Source organism: Balaenoptera musculus, chromosome X (assembly GCF_009873245.2).
Source record: "Balaenoptera musculus isolate JJ_BM4_2016_0621 chromosome X, mBalMus1.pri.v3, whole genome shotgun sequence".
Classification (NCBI taxonomy): Eukaryota; Metazoa; Chordata; class Mammalia; order Artiodactyla; family Balaenopteridae; genus Balaenoptera; species Balaenoptera musculus.
In genome coordinates this window covers 120,758,879-120,779,912 of record NC_045806.1, presented here as the reverse complement: position 1 = coordinate 120,779,912, position 21,034 = coordinate 120,758,879, and the positions used below count along the sequence as shown (strand labels likewise).

The window sequence follows — 21,034 nt, the reverse complement described above, 5'->3', positions numbered from 1 at the left end:
GCCGAAGAACCCGAAGCGCCGCTGCAGCCGCCGCCGCCGCTGCAGCCGCCGCCGCCGCTGCAGCCGCCGTCGCCGCTGCAGCCGCCGCCGCCGCTGCAGCCGCCGCCGCCTCTCTGACGGCTTCGACAGCTTTGCCACCTATTTCGGAAGGGTGCTGCAGCGGGTCCAGGAGGGCCTGAGCCTCTCGCAGGAGGCCGTGAACGTCATGGATTCGTTCGTGAAGGACATCTTTGAGCGAATCGCCGACGAGGCGGCGCGCCTGGTCCGCTCCAGCAAGCGCTCCACCCTCACCTCCAGAGACATGCAGACCTCCGTGCGCCTGCTGCTGCCTGGGAAGAGGGGCAAGCACGCCATATCCAGCGCCACCAAGGCAGTCATTCGGTACATAACCGGCAAATGAGCTGCCTCCGGACCACCTGAGCATCGCAGACCAAAGGATCTTTTCAGAGCCTCCTCAGTTTTCTTAATAAGAACTGTATTCTGATAAACTTTGATCGACTTTATTTTTTAAAGTGTGTCATCCTGCTAATTTCTAAACATCTTTTTTACAAAGAAGTAAATATTATCAACTACATTTTAATATATCTATGGTCTAATTTGCTCAAAATGAAATAGTGAGTTTTGTTCAATAATGTTGCATTATACCACTTTACTAAAGAGTGAGTTCTTTTATCTTTCTAGGTCAACCTTTCACAGGGTCTGTAAGATAAAGTTATTTACCTTTTTCACTCTCATTTTCTCATGAATGTATGGCAAAATTTTCCAGAGATTCATTATGTACCGTAATGACAACAAATTAAGTGCAGGAACATGTATAAGAATTCAACAGACATATTAGAAGAGATATTAAGGAGGTTTTCTTTTTCTTTTTTTTTAATTGAAGTATAGTTGATTTACAACGTTGTATTAGTTTCTGGTGTACAGCAAAGTGATTCAGTTATACATATATATAATCTTTTTCATATTCTTTTTCATTACAGGTTATTACAAGATATTGAATATAGTTCCCTGTGCTATATTGTAGGACCTTGTTGTTTATCTGTTCTATATATAGTAGTTTGTGTCTGCTAATCCCAAACTCTTAATTTACTCCTCCCCCCTCCTTTCCCCTTTGGTAACCATAAGTGTGTTTTCTATGTTTGTGAGTCTGTTTGTTTTGTAAATAAGTTCATTTGTATCATATTTTAGATACCACATGTAAGTGATATCATATGGTATTTCTCTTTCTTTGACTTACTTCACTTAGTATGATGATCTCTAGGTCCATCCATGTTGCTGTAAATGGCATTATTTTATTCTTTTTCATGGCTGAGTAGTATTCCATTGTATATATTCCACATCTTTATCCATTCGTGTCAATGGACATTTAGGTTGCTTCCATGTCTTGGCTATTGTAAATAGTGCTGCTATGAACATTGGGGTGCATGTATCTTTTCACATTAGAGTTTTCTCCAGTTATATGCCAAGGAGTGGGATTGCTGGATCACATGGTAACTTTATTTTTATTTTTTTAAGGAACTTCCATACTGTTTTCCATAGTGCACCAATTTACATTCCCACCAACAGTGTAGGAGGGTTCCCTTTTCTCCACACCCTTTCCAGCATTTATTATTTGTAGACTTTTTGATAATAGCCATTCTGACTAGTGTGAGGTGATACCTCATTGTAGTTTTTGAAACCGTGCACCTCAGATTGGGACTTGAACCTAATCTCACCTCAGATGAGACTCGAACCAACCTGACTTGCACCTCAGATGGGACGTGAACCCACAATCTCTGGCTTAGGAAGGTATTCAAATCCACAATCTCCCAGGTAAAACTGCACACCTGGTCTCAGGACTTAATGAAGTTCAGGTTCTTTATGTCTCACTGCAGAAGGAATTCAGTGAGAGGAAAAGTGATAGGTAAGAAGTAGATTTATTGAGAGAGATACACACTCCACAGACAGAGTGTGGGCCATCTCAGATGGTGAGAACGGGCCCCCACGTATGGAGTGGTTAGTTTTTTTATGGGCTGGGTAATTTCATAGGCTAATAAGTAGGAGGATTATTCCAACTATTTTGGAGAAGGGGTGGGGATTCCAGGACTTGGGCCACTGCCCACTTTTTGGCCTTTTATGGCCTGGGAACTGTCATGGTGCAGGTGGCTGTGTCATTTGGCGTATGCTAATATATTACAATGAGCATATAATGAGGCTTGGGCCTAGCCTAGTAGGTTCTAACTGGGCCTATCTTGGGCCTAGCCTAGTAGGTTCTAACTGAGACAGGATCTTAGTTCCCGGACCAGAGATTGAACCCACGCCCTTGGCAGTGGAAGCATGGAGTCCTAACCACTGGACTGCCAGGGAATTCCCCACACTGTTTTGATTATTGTCGTTTTGTAGTAAGCTTTGAAATCAGGGAGTAGGGCCTAGCCTAGTAGGTTCTAACTGAGACAGGAAGGAAGGAGGCAGGGCACAACCATTAAAAGAATGACAGCCATTGGGAAGAACAGGATACCAAAAAAAAGCGGTTAGAACCTACCTGGAAATTGTTCATGACAAGAGGTCCATATTCCCCTATAACATTTTCCCTATTATAATCATACCCAGTCACAGTTCCTGATCATTTGATGTTCTTAAAAGATACCATTATTATTCACCAAGGGCATAACATCTTCCCTTAATGAACTATAATTCTGAAGGAACATAGTTCACATTTATTTAAATTTTTAGCTGTATCCACTGAACTTGATTTTATTTTTTGCATTTTTAGATCATAAACCATATGGAGTTAATTATCGTTCCTGAATTAATTTTAGTGGAAGGGAGAGTTAGACAAATGTGTTTTAAGTATATAATGAATATTATTTTTATTCTCCTCAGTACCCTCACTGTCTATCAGAATATCTCCCATATATATTGTTTCATAATGGGTTATAAATATAAATAATTTATGTGTGGTTTAAAATGCCTCACAGCTGGACAAAGTGAAAGTCTCTTTTCTAATCAATATTCCTGCATCCCACTCCCCAAAGGTAACCACTGCTATTGTTTGATTTGTATTTGGCATGCATTTTTCTGTGCATATTGAAATACACATACGTAAATAGATACAATGGTTTACACATTAACTGATTTGTTTGTTAGATATGAAATTGGAATCACAGAATAACACTGATCTGCTACTTATGTTCTTCATTTAACAAGATGTGTGCTTTTTAAATTGTTTTCATTAAGGTATGATTTAGAGAAAATAAACTTCACTCCTTTCAGTGTCCAGTTCTATGTCTTGAAAAGTACATACACTTGTATATGTACACTTGTATACAGTTGTATAACCACACCACAATCAGGATATACGAGTTCCATTATGCCAAAAAATTCTCCTGTGCCTTTTTGTAGTCAACCCATTCTCCCCACCTCAACCCTGACAACGACCTATTTGTTTTCTGACTCCCAAATTTGGATAGCTGTAGGTTTTCACTTTTATTTTCATTTTAATTCTGTTCTATGTATTTTTAATTGAAGTATAGTTGATTTCTGTTCTACGTATTTTTGATTTCCCTTGAGACTTCCTCTTTGACCCATGAATTAACTTGATATGTGTTGCTCAGTTTCCAAGTTCTTAGAGATTTTCCTGTTATCTTTCTATTATTAATTTCTAGAATTTTATTCCATTATTGTCAGATAACACATTCTGTTTGGTTTCAATTTTTTTAAGCTGTTAAGGTTTGTTTTATGACTCAGGATATAGTCTATCTTGCTGAATGTTCCATGTGCATTTGAAAAGAGTGTGTATTCTGCTGTGTTTGGGTGGACTGTTCTATAAATGTCAGTTAGATCTAGTTGGTTGATGGTGGTGTTCAGTTCATCTATAACCTTGCTAATTTTTTGTCTACTAATTCTATTACTGAGAGAGGAGTATTGAAGACCCAAATTATAATTGTGGATTTGTCTATTCCCCTTTCAGTTCTGTCAGTTTTGCCTCTTGTATTTTAAGACTCCGTTGTTAGATATAATACATACTTAAAATTGTTGTATCTTCCGGGTGAATTGACTGACTCTATTTATCCCTGGTAACTGTGTTTGCTTTCAAGTCGACATTGTCTGATAATGTAAAGAATCTATAGATTCTCCTGCTTTCTTCTGATCAGTGTTTGCATGGTGTATTTTTATTCATTGTTTTACTCTTAAGCTACCTATATCATTATATTTGAAGGGAGTTTCTTGTAGACAACATATAGTTGGGCCATTTTTGTTTTTTGTTGTTTTATAAATCCATTCTGACGATCTAAGTCATTTAGTTATGTATTTAGACCATTGACAATTAATTATTGATATGTTTCTATTTAGATCTACCACTTTATTTTGCATGTTTTGTTTGTCCTCTCTGTTTTTCATTACCCTGTTTCCCCTTTCTTTGGCTTATCTGAATGCCTTTTAGTATTTCATTTTAATTTTCTATTCTGAATTTGAATATATCTCTTTGTATAATATTTTTGTGGTTGCTCTGGGGATTACAAACTCCCTACTTAACTTTCCACAGTCTATTCAGAATCAATACTCAGAATCATTATGTTACCACTTCAGTTGATATGTAGAAACCTCACCTTAATAGATCCCCTTACCCTCCCCCCTTTACATTACATTTGCCTTATGTATTATAACTACACTGAAATCTACATAGATACCTACTATAGCTACTTTATTGAAAACTCCATCTGTTAATGTTATATTTTGCTGTGATTTTCCACTATTTACCATGATTTTGGAAACCCATTCAGCTGCATCTTCATATTCACTTTCTCCCTAGATCTCCATGAATTCTAAATTGGTGGAAATGTAAATTGGTACAGCCACTATGAAAAACAGTACGGAGGTTCCTTAAAAAACTAAAAATAGAGTTGCCATATGATCTAGCAATCCCACTCTCTGAGCATATATCCAGAGAAAACTCTAATTCAAGATACATGCACCCCACTGTTCATAACAACATTCTTTACAATAGCCAAGACATGGAAACAATCTAAATGTCCATCGACAGATGAGTGGATAAAGAAGAGGTGGCATGTATATACAATGGAATACTACTCAGCCACAAAAAAGAATGAAATAATGCCATTTGCAGCAACATGGATGGACCTAGAGATTATCATACTACGTGAAGTCAGAAAGAGAAAGACAAATGCCATATGATATCACTTATATGTGGAATCTGAAATATGATACAAATGAACTTATTTACAAAACAGAAACAGACTCACAGATATAGAAAACAAACTTATGGTAACCAAAGGGGAAGCGGGGGAGGGAGTGATAAATTAGGAGTTTGGGATTAACATATACACACTACCATATGTAAAATAAACAACAAGAACCTACTGTATAGCACAGGGAACTATATTCAATATCCTGTAATAAACTATAATGGAAAAGAACATGAAAAAGAATATATGTATATATATCTATAACTGAATCACTTTGCTGTACGCCAGAAATTAATACAACATTGGAAATCAACTATACTTCAGTAAAAAAAAAAGTAATATAGGTCATTATTAATAAATTAAGCAATACCTTGGACAGCATTGAATGCCAGTGTCCAGAGAAATTAGAGCATTTAGAGCCCTGGTGGCTTCAGGATACAACGGGAAAAGCTTTAGAGTAATTTCAAGCTCACGTGCTGAGCAGGTACCCATAGCAGTTCCCCTGATTTACTTCACCTCTCCTGACTTCTTACCCTTATCTAAATTATAGGATTAAATAGGGACTTCCCTGGTGGTGCAGTGGTTAGGAATCCGCCTGATAGTGCAGTGGACATGGGTTCGAGCCCTGGCCCAGGAAGATCCCACATGCCTTGGAGCAGCTAAGCCCATGAGCCACAACTACTGAGCCTGCACTCTAGAGCCCATGAGCCACAACTACTGAGCCTGCATGCCACAACTACTGAAGCCCACATGCTTAGAGCCAGTGCTCCACAATAAGAGAAGCCACTGCAATGAGAAGCCTACACACCACGACGAAGAGTAGCCCCCACTCTCTGCAACTAGAGAAAGCCCACGCGCAGCAACGAAGACCCAATACAGCCAAAAATTAAATACATAAATACATAAATAAATAAATTAAAAGAAATGTTTAAATTATAGGATTAAATAGGTAACTGAGTAAGTGTTAAGAGTAAAGGAGATACAATTTAGAGTACCATTTGTTTACATTCATTTCCTACCCTCCATATCATCTTTCTCAGGGGAGACGTCTGTTCTGACTGATCCCTTTCTACCCACCATCTTAGAAAGCAGTCATTCACATAATCCCCATACTTAATTCTCATCATCATCAATCATCATCACCAGCACCAACATCTGCATAAGAGGTCACTGTGTATATGAAGCGTTTGTCAGTCTTCTTTCATTATCACCCTCCAGGAGCCCTTTCAGACATTTTTTGCCTCATTACCCCCAGCCCCACTCCCCAGCGGAATGTGAAATTGTTAATACTCCAGATGTAGTTTATCTGTTTATGTACGGTGGTCCTTTGGAAGCTCACAGACCGCTGTAATATCTATGAAAACCCTAACCTCAAGAACCAATCTTTGACCTCTTGGGGGTGATGTCATCTGTTGAGAATGCATGGTATACTGTGATTAGGGCAAAAGCTGGAATCCCACTCCTGCTCCATGCATCCCTCGATCCACACGAGAACACCTGTCATGATTAGATGCCCAGCCTCGATAGACCATCCACGGAGCCACCCTCATCCCTCTCTGGGAGAAATTTCACCTTCCTCTCTGTGTCCTCAGATGCCCTTTCCTCCCTAGCAGGTACAAGCAGCCTAATCATTTCCATAAGTTTTCACAAAGGACAGAAGAAACACTGGCTTCAGACGGCTTCTGCTTCCAGCCTGGTCACAAACTTCCCACGCGGCAGGGGGAAGGAACACCAGGCTTGGCTTCCTGCTGCTGGGAGGGTTAACACAGGGAGAACAGAGATTAACCACCTCAGCAGTACATGTCCTGATACCTTTGCTAAAGATCTGCCACCAGCAACTAAAGGGGACCAGGCTGCCAGGTCCCACCCCTGGCTCTGGCTGTTGGCGTGGGGAACAACCTCTTTGCCATTTGTCTCTGTGCTCAAGAGCACTTGCTTTGTAGTCACACACACCCATGAAGAGAGGATAGTGATACATCACTAGTGGGGCTGTTGTGAGATGAAATCCAGTCACTAACATGAAGAACCTAGATCTGGGCCCCTCTAAACAACCTGCTTCATAAAGAGTAGCCCTTTCCTCCGTCAATCAGAGAGCTCATGTGGTCCTCACCTGCCCCTTCAGTTGGGGCCCCTTAACCAGATTGCAGGTCAGAATCACCTTGGGGATCTTTTCCTAAACCCTCCTATGAATTTCCCTTGTTGGTGGAAAGAGGGCTTCTGTATCAAAAGCCATTCAAGTTATTCAGCCATGATAATGTGGGCCTTAAAAAACAGATATGCCCATTTGGCACCCGTAGTGTGTGGCAGTGTCCATTTCCCCTTCATTCCACCAGCATCAGTTATTAACAGCTTTTGTCTTTATTGCTAAATATGATCTCTTCTTTTTTCCAGAGACCAGTCCCAGTGGAAGAGTCACCTCAGAAGGTCTGTCCTTAATGTTATAAATTCACAGGCTCCTCCCCTAGGGTTGCCAGATTTAGCAAATAAACATACTGGATGCCCAGCTGAACTTGAATTTCAGATGAACAAAGTAATATGGCATGTGACAAATTTACACAAAAAAGGATTTTTTGTTTATTTTAAATTCAAATGTAAATGGTTTAAATATAATCTGGTAACCCTACACATGGAGGGATCTGGAGGGGAACCAAGGTGCTCCAGTCAACAACCGCAGCTGAGCCCCTAGCAGAAGCCAGAACCCATGCTCATCCCTGTGAGTGAGCTCTCTCAGATGTACCAGCCTAACGGAGCCTCCAGCTGATGGCAGCCCCAGGTGAGACACCACATGGAGCAGAAAACTATCCAGCTGAACCCAGTCAACCCACATTATCCTGAGAAATTAAAAATGGCTATTGTTTTGGTGGTGTTTGTTAAACAGAAATGGACATCTGAACCATGTAGTTTTGGTGAACTCTCTTTTTCTATAGTCTGTAATCTTTGGATAAGATAGGGACTTGCTGATCTTTGAAGGTTCGATAGGACGTCGTGATAATTTTGGCTATAGTCTCTGTGTGGGTTTATATGTGGGTATAGATTTTGAAATTTCCTCAATTCCTCCTGGGATTCCCAAGATAAATTTTCACGATGTATGATTTTCATCATACTCTTGGAATTTTAGAAATTTATTCCTGAATTCCCTTCCACAGACGAGGCTCCACGGCAGTCATGCTTGTGAAGGGATGGAGGTATTGCTACAAACTGCTCCCTGAGGCACATGGAAAGCCGTATCCTCAGAAGGTGCCTTGGTGAGTACGTTGTCAGAACAAGGGGTGTTTACTCATTTTGCGAAGGGTTTCTCAAAGAAGCTGTCCTGAAACACTTTCTCCTGCTACAAGGATAGCCTTGCAAGGAAGCCACTCTTCTTGAGTGCACATAGGATGCCTTCCCCAGGCCTCAGAGATACATGCATTGCAGTCCTGGTCCTTTCTGACTGTCCCAGTGCAGCACTGCTGGGTGGATACGTCTGTGCAGTTCTGGGGTTCGTTAATACGAAGACCACTACCCTTGTGGAAATCTGAGCCACATTCTACAATATCACCTTTAGAAGGAATAAAGTTGATGTATTTTCACCTTATTTTTCACATTTCTTAGTTGGTTTAGAGTCAAGATATGGAGAAGGGGTGTATTTTCAAGGCCCCTTAAAGACTCAGTCATTTTAGAGCAAGACCATAGGAATAGTTTGGGACCCGGCGAGACACAGAAAAGGGAAAGGAGCTGTGGATCTATTGGTAGACCCACTCCTGAGGGCAGAGTAAACATGTGCTCCATAAGGGCAGGTTGGTTCAAGAACTTTGAAGGGAGAGGGCCTGGGCTGTGCAACCTGTTTGTTCAACCAACCTCACTAATCAGGTAAGTGATTCTCTAGATAAAGGAGTGAGTGTATAGAGAGGTTACATGGGTTTGGCCGTAGCTGTCCCTCCACGTGGAAGAAAATCTTAAGAATGGAGGCTAGGAATTCCCCAGGAAAAAACAATGTATCGTTCAATTGACCCAGGTTTCTGCCTATTAAGTGACTATGATGTTTTAGGCCTGCCTCCCTGGAATAACTCTGAGATTTGTAAATGACATTTTTGTATATGCATCAAGATCATTGGGTTACATGATTATAGAGAGTTCTTAGTTCTCTGCCACAGATGGCTAACTGCTTAGCATGGGCTGTGATAGTACACGTTCACCCTCAGAGGGAGGGCTAACTCATCTGCAGGAACCCTACATACTTCCCTGGGTCTCTGTGTTCTGATAATACACCCCTACTGTCTCTTTAAAGCAAACACAATTCCTGACGACAAGCACATGTTTTGTCCCACGAAACTGGACAGATTTTTTTTGCCAGTTGCCGGGGTCCCAGTCTAGTGCTTCAAATCAGTATGTTTTCCAAGTGGCAGCCTGAAGAGCTACGGTGTTTTGCTTTAAGCTAAAGACAAGGGGGTGGAGGAGGGTGGGGAGGTATTTAAGGTGGTGGAGGACCTGCCTGAGCCAGGCGGTTACTATACTATAGAAACGTGACGTCGATAAGGCGACCTTGACGACTTTTTAATGGAGACAGAAGCGGCCTGGCGAGGAGAGCAGGTTTCTCCTTTAGGTGTTTGGAACTGAGTTGGGAGAGTGGGTACCCACGACGGGGGCTGGACAACCCTGCAGTGTGGGGAGACAAAGGGATCCACATCCAGGTCACTTCTTTCCCGCTTTGGGGGCTCGGTGCCCGGGCTGTCTCGTAGGCAAAGCCATTGGGGTCCTGCCCGGCCCCAGTGGGTGCGGTGTCCTGCTCCAGGGGTGTCCTCGAGCCACTTTCCTTCTAAAGGCAGGGGCGTGGGAGGTGAGACAGGTAACGACTCTGAGCCTCAGCTTTCCCCTCTGTAAAATGGGAATAAGGATGCTTTCCCTAAAGGGTCTCTGTGAACATTTAGCGATAACACGTGAATGAGCCGATGGTCCTGTGGTTATCGCAGGATCATGGATGTCTGTATGAATTCAGGCCCCTTCTTATTCCTTTTCCACTTTGTTCTCAGGGGACATATGAGGAAAGGAGAAGAGAAAGGCCCTGGTGGGAAGCTCATTGTACCTTTTCCTCGTTCGCAGCACTATCCAGTTGTTTCAGTGTCATTGTCACTAACCCATTGCCTAGCATGGTGCGGGGCCCACAGTTACACCAGTAAAGCATGGTAATTGCTGGATCTGTCTCTCCCTGTGCAGCTCCTCATGCCAATGGCCTTGCTCATATCAGGTGTCTGAAGGAGGCAGCTTCTAAGGATCTGTGTCCTGATGGCTGCTGGAGCTTCTACTCCAGGTTCAAGGGCAGCAGCTTCCAGGAGACCACAACACTTTGCGTCTTCAGCTGGAGATGACACCTGACTCAAGTGAGTTCATTGATCTGAACAAAAGCATGTTGTGGAATAGCTCCTTGAGGTTCATAAACTAACCTAAAAGTAGACAAGCTACTTTGATCTCATCATGGAAGAAGAGGTTTAGCAGGTGGAATGTCATTCCATCAGCAGCTACATGCTTTGTAGTAGCCCTTGAGGCCCATCTTAAAGAGGACTTTTTTGCCAAAAAGCAATGACTAGTCCAGTTGGAGAAGGAAACTGGGCTTTAACATGCATTTGCAATAAATATACCTAATGTGTTCTCACTGTATAAATAATAATCAGTGATTCCCATGTATCTTTCAGATGAGGATGCAAATATGCAGTTGGTTATTCTTTTAGCAATCTGGCATTGTAATGTAGTTCTTCCCTGGTGACCACATTTTCTTTTCCCTTATATAAGGTAATTTTAAAGAGCTAGTTTCCAAGTTTCCAAGTGTTAGGTAAAAATGTCAGTTACTAGATCTTAATATTTTAAATATCTTAATATTTAAAAAAATGTTTTTTACCCTAGAGTTTACCCTATAATAATGGTACTCAGCCATGTTCCCTTAAAAAACCACTTACTCTTAATATCATTATGATTATTTCTCTAGGATATAATATTTTTATTCATGTACTTCAGATGGAAATAGAAATCAACTTTCTCTAAATATTTGGATACATTTCTTTGCAAGTGATTATTTCTATTTTGGGTATATGTAGTATGGACCAATTTGATAAGACCATGTGGATCTGTCAGTGTTACAAAGGCATAATCTTGGGAATCTTTCAAATGATTAACTGCATTGAAGAATTATGAATATATAAATATATTTCAAACTCTTTCTTGAGGTTTGTTAACATACAATACAGTGCATACTTGAACTGTGTGCTCTAATAAGTTTTGATACATGTATGCACCTGTGAATCCAATACTACCATCAAGATAATGAACATACCGTCAAGATAATGAACAAAAAGCTCCTTTGTGCCCCTCTGTAATGCCCCCTTGTGCCTCCTTCTCCATGTCACCCTACCCCTTTCCCAGGCAACCAGTGATCTTCTGTCACTGTAGATTAGTTTTCCTTTCCTATAATTTTATGTGCATAGAATCATACTATATTCTCTTTTGTCTTGTTTTCTTCAACCTAATTATTTCTACATTTACCCATTTGTTGCATGTATGACTAGTTCCTTCTGTTTTATTGTTGACTACTATTTTATCAAATGGATATACCACACTTTGTTTTATCCATGCACCTGGTAAAGGATATTTGTTTCCAATTTGAGGCTCTTGTAAAAAAAAGCTGCTATGAATATTTACGTGTTAAGCCTTTGCTTGGATATACGCTTTCTTTCTCTTGGGTGAATACTTAGGACTGCCTCCCACACAAAAGTAGGAACTCATACATTTGTTGAATGAACAAACTTCCCCTGCAAAGTTTCACTCACACTTCTCAGTGTTAGAAAGAAAATTTCTGTATTCTAATCTGGTACTATCTTGCCATGCAACTCTCCTCCTTTACCCGGGCCTCGGTTTCCCCAGCTGGGCCATCTAAGAACACTTCCAGCAATTATAACTCCTATTGTAGAAGTAAATATGATTTACATAAAACCTCTCATCTTTTGGGTCTTCACTTTTCTTCAAATAGTGCAGCTCAGATTTTCACGAGTGATATTGGCCACTTCTGAACAAATGTCATCACTTAGGTGTAAATTAATTGTCCACAACATGCCTTTCTAATAACGAAAACTCTACAATAGAGCCTAATGTCGTTGAAATGCTAAAATCATTCATTTGAAAAATGACTGTTTTGAGCCTGCAGAGTTTAATTAAATCAATCCAAATTTTCAGTACTGAAGAAGTAATTTCTCATCATTTTCCATCAGCTTATTTTGTTTTGTTTTTGTTCACATAAAAAAATAGGAGAAAGAAGTCTTCAACAACTCTCCATTATCTATGGAATAAAGTATGGGCTTCTAACCCTGGAATTAAGATCTAGCACAATTTGTGCAGTGGTTTGAATAATTACCTTGAATGGATCATACTGGCACACACAAGCATTGGTCCCAAGATGATAATCAGATAAAGCTACTATTCACTGAGAGCTAAGATTAGGATTTTAAACTATTTTGAATTCTCACAGTGACCCTAAGGTAGGTATTATTTATACCCCTTTCACAGATTAGAAAACAGACTCATAGCTGAGGAGGAATAAAGAGATCACAGGAAGTGTCTGAGCTAGAATTTAGCCCCAGCTGTGTCTGACTCCAAAGCCTCTATTCCTTTCACTGAGGTATGTTGCTCCAAAATTACATCGTTTAATGAAAAATCAGAGTCCATACCCAATTAGTACTGGAGCATATTTCAGTCTATTGTAGCCAACATGTGTTATCAAAGACCCAAGTCTTCGTTCAAATGCATAAATTGGCTCTGCCACAACCGTATCTGCAGAAGCTATAAAGGAAAGAATCTTCCAGATCTCAAATATTAGTTTGCTGTCATAATTTCTTCTTCCCGGTTGGCTGGTGTTAATTTTACCTAAGATAAAAAATATCTGGTGGGGGCACATTTCAAATTCCCATTTCTCTTCTAACCATTTACTGTCATACCATATACACAGACTTATCAATACACGATACCCTAGGTAAATGCGTATCACTTAGGGATTTAGCCATGCGAATCGAGGCCCTGGGGAGCTGGGATAAATTCATTTAAGAAGCAGGATAACTTGACTAAACTGGAGGACACATCCAGTGGCCTTATAGTCATCTATTCACCAGACCTCCTCCTAGTGTTTTATATCAGGATATTGCTATTCTAGGTTCATTTATGCTGAAAGCCCAACCCTCTATCTCCACAGTCCAGTTTATCAGAGTGAATTCCACGATAAGCAGATCTGATTCTCTTGGGGGATAAACCGAGGGGAAAGGCCTTGAACTCAGCTTGAGCAAAACTTTAGACCTGGAATCTGGATACTTTTAAAGAGTTCATATATGGGTTTCATGAAATTTATGAAACATGTGAAATTTTTATGTGAGTCATAGTATATGTATATAACACTTGATGGGGAAGGGTCTGCTGCTTTCATCAGATTCTCAACAGAATCTTTGGCCCCTCCCCCCAAATTGAGAACCAGTGTCCTAAAGTTTCATGTATATCAAACACTTCCCTTTTATTCTTTTGTTGACTTAGTGAGTTTGACAGTCAGGCTGAAGGTCAAACAACTATATGGCTGTCACTCTGGGTGGGGGGAGGTATGAGTGGAGTCCTAGCAGGAAATATGCAGTTCAGAACAGCTAAAAAAGCTAAACAGTTGAGAAAGCACATAGAAATGTGTAAATAAGTCCTAGCAAGTAATAAAGTGTTGGGGTCTACACCCTGGGCACTGAGTAAGTTCTGTAGAGTACCAGATGAGGAATTAAGAAATTTTGGTCTTGGTAGGATATTCTCACAAATAATAGATTGAGTGTTATCAGGGAAAGAAATATCTCCAAGAAGACTAACCCCTCTTTGAAGACTTAACTCTCTTCCTGAAGCACTGTAATCTCATCTAAACGTTTGAAGACCCCTCCTTTAGAGTGTGTTGAAAATTCTTCTAAACATAGTAAAATAGACCTCAGTGTTTGCAGAACATTATACACTAAAGAGAAGAGAAAAACATAGACCTTTTTATTCTGTAGTTTTCTTTTGTCTTGGCAGTAATATTATAAAAGCATATTCATAGGATAAGTGGGATGCAGTGGATGAGTGAGGATGCATGATTCCCTGTAATTGTATGAGTGTAGCAGGAGAATCCAGTTAACCCCAATCTACTCAATAATACTGTGTATGCTCAAACTCCTATCACAAAGCTCTTAGCACTCTTATGTCTTATTGTGCTATTACTAGTTTCCCCTTCACTTCATAGCATAATATGTTTCATTCAAATCCTAGTCTATCAAATTCATCTTCACATTTATAATGCCACCTACTGTCTCATCTCTAGCTCAGAAGTTGCTTTTGAGTAGCATAATGTAGTGCTGTATTCTTATAGGTGGCATTCAGCATGTGGAATGCTCAATTAAAATTCATTGCCTCACTTTTACACACACACACACACACACACACACACAGTTCTATACAAAAAGAGCAAGTTTAAAAACATCCATGGTAAATTCAATCATGACTATTTTGTTGATCTCCCTGTCATTATAAGACAATGAGATTCCACTAAAGAGTCCTTCCTGTATTTTGGACCACACCATGAGGTGAAAGCAAAGAAACAAATGGATGAAGGTCATGGAGTATTTATAATAATTTACATTTCTGATTATAAAGGACATCCATGCTCACTGTAAATCATTTGAAAAGTATACATAGATATTTACATACAGTACATGTACACACACACCACATGTGTACGTCTATATGAAGAAAAGAAAATAACCCATATAAGTATAATGATCTTTTAATATTTGGGGGCATTTCATTCCAGCTATCTTTCCCACATAGTACATACACACACATGCACATGGCACACACACATGTGTATTTATGAATCATGGCCCATTTGGCTGGGTGATACCAATCAAATCATGTAACTTCAATAAGCCTCAGACTCCTCATTTTTTAAATGGGGGAAAATAATATTCTCTACCTCCAAGGGGAGTTTTGAGATTTAAATGAATAAATGTAAAGCAGTTGGCACAGTCCTTGGCACATAGTAAGTGCTCAGTAAATGTCAGTTGTGATTGCCATTATTGTAATTGCCCTTTATATACAATATCCTAATACGGTTTCTTAGTGTATCTTTTTATAGAACTCAAAAACACTCTACTCACTGATGCATCATGATTTGTCTTACCTATCCCCTCTTTTGAGTCATTTAGATGGTTTCTAATTTTTTATACCTGACACTGTGATGAATATCTTTTTACAAACTTATTTTGCTACATCTCCATTTACTTAGAATAGATTTCTGGAGGTAGAATTCTTGTGTCTTAGACGGTTACAAATCTTGGCTACTGTATTGGGTTTACTTTACTTTCGTCTCATCTGACTTGTTGCTATCATTGTGGAAAGCTTTCTTTTATAAAGAAACCCTTTTTGGGAATGATCAACTTGTTCTCTTAGGGTGCATTTAATACACACAGTGTGAAAATCACAACAGGATGGCAAATAACTACCTCTCCCTCACATTACTCTCCACGGCACCCTGTTAGTTATTACTGAATATGTTCCCTACTCTTTTCTAAGTACATGATTCTCCCTCTATATGTACCAAAGGCATTAATAAGTTATTAAATGCATTTATGCCCATGGTTTAGTCTAAAAGGTGCCTACTGCTGGGATATAATTAATATTTTAACAGAAGGGAACCCTAATGATTGGCCATGGTTTCCTGATCTTTAACCAATATTATAGAAGGATGGTATTTTTTGAAAAGAAAGGGAAAGATATATATATATCTAACTTTTGGTCAGTATGGCTACGTGAGTTTATGCATTCACATGCATATTCCAATCATATAGCAATAACAGATTAAAACAAAACAAAATAGATATGTCTAGTCTCAAAAATATGATACATATCACTGAGGATCCGAAACAGAATAGAATCACAAAGCACTGAGTAGGCTGGAGCCATAAGCTTCTGGTGTTCTAAGTCCAAAAGCAGGCATTGGAGGCTTGATGGAAGTTTGGAAGGATAAGAAGAAATGAAAATGTTCCATTTCATAGAAAGTAATACAAAGAAAAGGGAACAAAACATAAAACCAAGCAAACAGAACCCAAACAGGCCTAGACAGTTTTAGTAATGACAGCTACTTGAATAGGCAAAGAAGAAAGTCCAAACTTATATGATCTTTTTCAGAGAATAGAAAAAAAGAGTGGGGAAGAAGGTGGGGATGGAAGCTATAACAATGATGGCAATGAAGACAGGAAAAAGACACATAAATATATGGAAATGATATATAAAAGACAGGTTATAACAAGTCAGTGGAGAAAAGATAGGCTACTCAATAAATGGTGCTGAGCAACTGGTTATCCATCTAAAAAGTAAAATTAGATTTTCTCACCTATCACAAAAATTAATTATAAATGGGTTAGAGATTTAAATGATAAAAACATGTCTTCAAAATTATTAAGCAACAATACACAAGACTATTAAATGACTTTGCGGTGGGGAATGATTTTCTTTTTTTTTTTTGCAAGGGATAACATATAAATTTATGTTTATAAATCAACCTAGCTTCAGCTTTGAGAACTTTACCCCCCAGAGGTGGGGAATGATTTCTTAAAGAAGATACAAAGAAACACATGAATAGATGATAATAGTGATTAATTCATCTACATGAAATTAACATTTTTATATGCAAAAAGCATCATAAAAAAAAGAGGCAAGGAGTGATGGTATTATGGTGGAATAAAACGTTCCTGGTTTTTGCCCTCCCCCACAACAAAATAATTTGGTACCCATCCACAGACAAAAGTGTCTTTGTGGGAACTATGGGATCCAGCAACATATACCAAGGGACCCTGGAGGAGTCTCACCCACCTGTGCATTAGGTAATAGGCATAAAGACCTCGGTCCTGACTGTGGACCTGGCAGTGTCCCGTGAACCAGCTCCAGCCCCTCTCAGCCACAGTCCAAAAGCCCCTGGAAAATACTGCCCTAGATAATAACCCACAGATGGGAGAACCTTTGTGGAAGTCCAGGTTTACAGAGGAGAAGTTCCAGCACACCACTGGAGCAAAAAAAAAAAAAAAAAAAAAAGAGTTTGGACACATTGGAGAGGGTAAAAGGAGCAGCTTGACTTAACCCACATCACCCCTCCCCCAAAGCAGCGCAGCTTAGGGCCAAAAGACACATTCTTGGCCCATGATTTCTCTCAAAGGGAAAAGTGAGAGCATGTGAGTGAGCACCTGACTTCCCCAGCTGTGCGGGAAGTTGACAAAGAGGCTGATTACTCTCTTACTGCATCCAGAGTGCGGAATTATGAGATGCATGACTGGGGAGCAGGAAGAGGCTGGGAGAGTGGCAGATAGGACTCTTAGAGGGCATTAAAGGGATGCAGATCCTACTAACTACATCACAGACTCCACCAAGAAGCCTACCAATGAGCCTCTGGAAACACCTCACCCACAGATCCCCCAATAAGCCCATGGTATTCCCAGTGCTCAGAGCACCTAATCCAAAAACACCCCCACCCTGTGGCTAGCTCCCTGTGTGCATTCCCAACCGAGACAGTGAGAGAGAGCTTTGGCAGATGGCTAGTGAGCATGCACAGAAAGCTGACCCAAATCTGCAAGCCAAGAAGAGATGGCAAACTTGAGCTTTAGCGCCACCTTTGGGAAAACAAAAAGGAGGCTGTCAGCATCCAGGTTGGTGAATTTCAGGATTGAGAAGGCATAAAGCGTAGGAATTCTGCCACAAGAGGGAGCAAGAAGCATGGAACAGATCTGAGAAGAAGGTCTGAGAAAGCCTCAGAATCCCTAACAGGGCTGGCAGAGGTGTTTCTCTCCCGAAGGCAGTAAGTGAAAACTGGAGGAGGTGACTGCTATTTCAAATGCTAAGACAGCAACACAAAACTTCAAGGAATATTAACAATCAAGGATACGTTACACCACCAAAGGATCGCAATAATCTTCCAGTAACCAACCCCAAAGACATAGAGTTCTGAGATTTATCTGATAAAGAATTCAAAATAACTGTTTTAAGGAAACTCAGTGAGCTACGAGAAAACACAGAAAGACAGTTTAAAGAAATAAGGAAAACAATTCATGAACAAAATGAGAAGTTTAACAAAGGGATAGAAATCATAAAAGAGAACTGAACACAAATTCTGGAGCTGAAGGACACAATGAATGAAATGAAAAATGCAATAGAGGGCAACAACAGCAAAATAGATCTAACAGAAGACAGAATCTGTGATATAGAAGTAAGGAACACTGAAATTATCCAACAGAGGAAAACAAAACAAACAAACAAAAAAGAATGGAAAAGAGTGAAGAAAGCCTACTTGATCTATGGGATACAATCAAAATAACCAATTTTTGTGAATTATTGGAGCTCCAGAAGGAGAAAAGAAGGAGAAGGGGTCAAAAGGCTTTTTCAAAGAAATAATGGATGAGACTTTCCAAAATCTGGGGATAGATTTTGATATTCAAGTTTGCAAATCTCATGGGTCACCAAACAAACTTGACATAAAGATATCCTCTCTGGGAGTGCACCTAACCACTGGTTCAAATCAATTTTTGTTCAAGTAAACTCTTAGGAAAAAAAAAGACAGAAAGATCCTCTCCAAGACACATTATAATAAAACTGTCAGAAATAAAAAGCAAAAAGAGATTTTAAGCAGCAAAAGATTAAAAAGCTTGAAACTTACAAGGGAACCCCATAAGATTATCAGCATATTCCTCAGTAGAAACCTTTGAAGGCCAGAGTGGGATGATATATTCAAAGTGCTGAAAGAAAAGAAACTTCCAGTCAGGAATATTCTACCTGGCAAAGTTATTCTTCAGAAATGAAGGACTTTCCAAGATAAGCAAAGCCGATGGAATTCATCTCAACTGGACCTGCCTTACATGAAATGCTGAAAGGAATCATTCAGGTTGAAATGAAAGGATACTAGTTAGTAATATTAAAACATATAAAAACATACAACACACTGGTAAAGGTAAGTATATAGTCATATTCAGAATACTCTAATATTGTAATATGGTGGCATATTAATACTTAATTCTAGTATAAAAGTTAAAGGATAAATATTAAATTTAACTATACCTACAGTTATTTGTTAATGAATATTCAATTTAAAAAGAGGTAAATTGTGAAATAAAATACATAAAATGATTGAGCGTAAAAGGGTAGAGTTTTTGTATTCATCAAAGTTAAGTTATCAACATAAGATAGATTATTATACTTATAAGATGTTTTATGTAAGCCTCATGGTACCCACAAGGCAAAAACCTATAAGAGATTCACCAAAGATAAAAGAAGGGAATCTAGGCATATCACTATAAAAAAATCATCAACTCAAAAAGGAAGGTAACAAGAGAGGAAGAAAGAAACAAGGGAACTACAGAACAGCAAAAACTAATTAATAAGATGGCATTAGTAAGTCCTCACCTATCAACAATTACCCCAAATGAAAATGGGTTAAATTCTCCTATCAAATGGATAGTGTGGCTGGAATGGAAAAAGAAACAAGAACCAATTAGATGCTGCCTACAAGAGTTTCCCTTCAGATTTATCGATACAGATAGGCTCCAAGTGAAGGGATGAAAAAACATATTTCATGCAAGTGGAAACTAAAAGAGAGCTGAGTAGCTATCCTTATATCAGACAAAATAGACTTTAAGCAGAAAATAGTAACAAGAGACAAAGAAGGCTATTACATAATGATAAAGGAATCAATTCATCAAAAAGATATAACAACTGTAAATGTATTTGCACCCAATACTGGGGTACCTAAATATATTAAGCAAATATTAACAGATCTGAAGAGAGAAGTAGACAACAATACAATAATAGTAAGAGACTTCAATATCCCACTTTCAATATCCTGGCAGGAAGTATGGACTTGAACCATACTTTAGATCAAATGGACCAAACAGACATATCCAGAGAATTCCATCAAATAGCTTCAGAATATACATTCTTCTCAAGCACATATAGAACATTCTCCAAGACAGAACATAAGTAGGTCACAAAATAAGTCTTAGCAAATTTCAGAAGATTGAAATCACACCAAGTATCTTTTCTAACCACAGTGGTACAAAACTAGAAATCAATAATGTGAGGAGACCTGGAAAATTCATGAATATGTAGAAATTAAACAAAACAATCCTAAACAATCATTCGGTCAAAGGAGAAACCAAAAGACAAAAGAAATTATAAACAACTTGAAAATACAGTATATCAAAACCTATGGGATGTAGCAAAAGCAGTTCTAAGAGGGAATCTTATAGTGATAAATGCCCCTACATTAAAAAAAAGAGAGATATCTCAAATAAACAACCTTACACATCTTGGCTATTGAAAATAGTGCTGCTATGAACATTGGGGTGCATGTATCCTTTTTAATTAGTGTTTTCCTTTTTTCCAGATATATACCCAGGAGTGGAATTGCTGTATCATATGGTAGTTCTATTTTAGTTCTTTGAGGGAAACTCCGTACTGTTTTCATAGTAGCTGCACCAATTTACATTCCCACCAACAGTGTAGGAGGGTTCCCTTTTCTCCGCATCCTTGCCAGCATTTGGTATTTGTAGACTTTTTGATGATAGCCATTCTGACAAGTGTGAGGTGATACTTCATTGTAGTTTTGATTTGCATTTCTCTAATAATTAGCAATGTTGAGTATCTTTTCATGTGCCTGTTAGCCATCTCTATGTCTTCTTTGGAAAAATGTCTATTTAGGTCTTCTGCCCATTTTTTGATTGGGTTGTCTTTTTGATATTGAGTTATATGAGCTGTTTATATATTTTGGCTATTAATCCCTTGTCAGTCATATCATT

General features: G+C 39.1%; 1 protein-coding gene across 1 annotated transcript; it reads left to right on the top strand.

Annotated features, from left to right (window-relative positions):
* Nucleotides 1-37: 37 nt before the first annotated feature.
* LOC118888382 (late histone H2B.L4-like) lies at nt 38-522 on the top strand (the record flags this gene model as incomplete). Its single annotated transcript, XM_036839336.1, has 1 exon — nt 38-522. A coding segment is annotated over one exon (363 nt), but the record flags the coding sequence as incomplete, so codon positions are not given.
* Between the last annotated feature and the right edge of the window lie 20,512 nt (nt 523-21,034).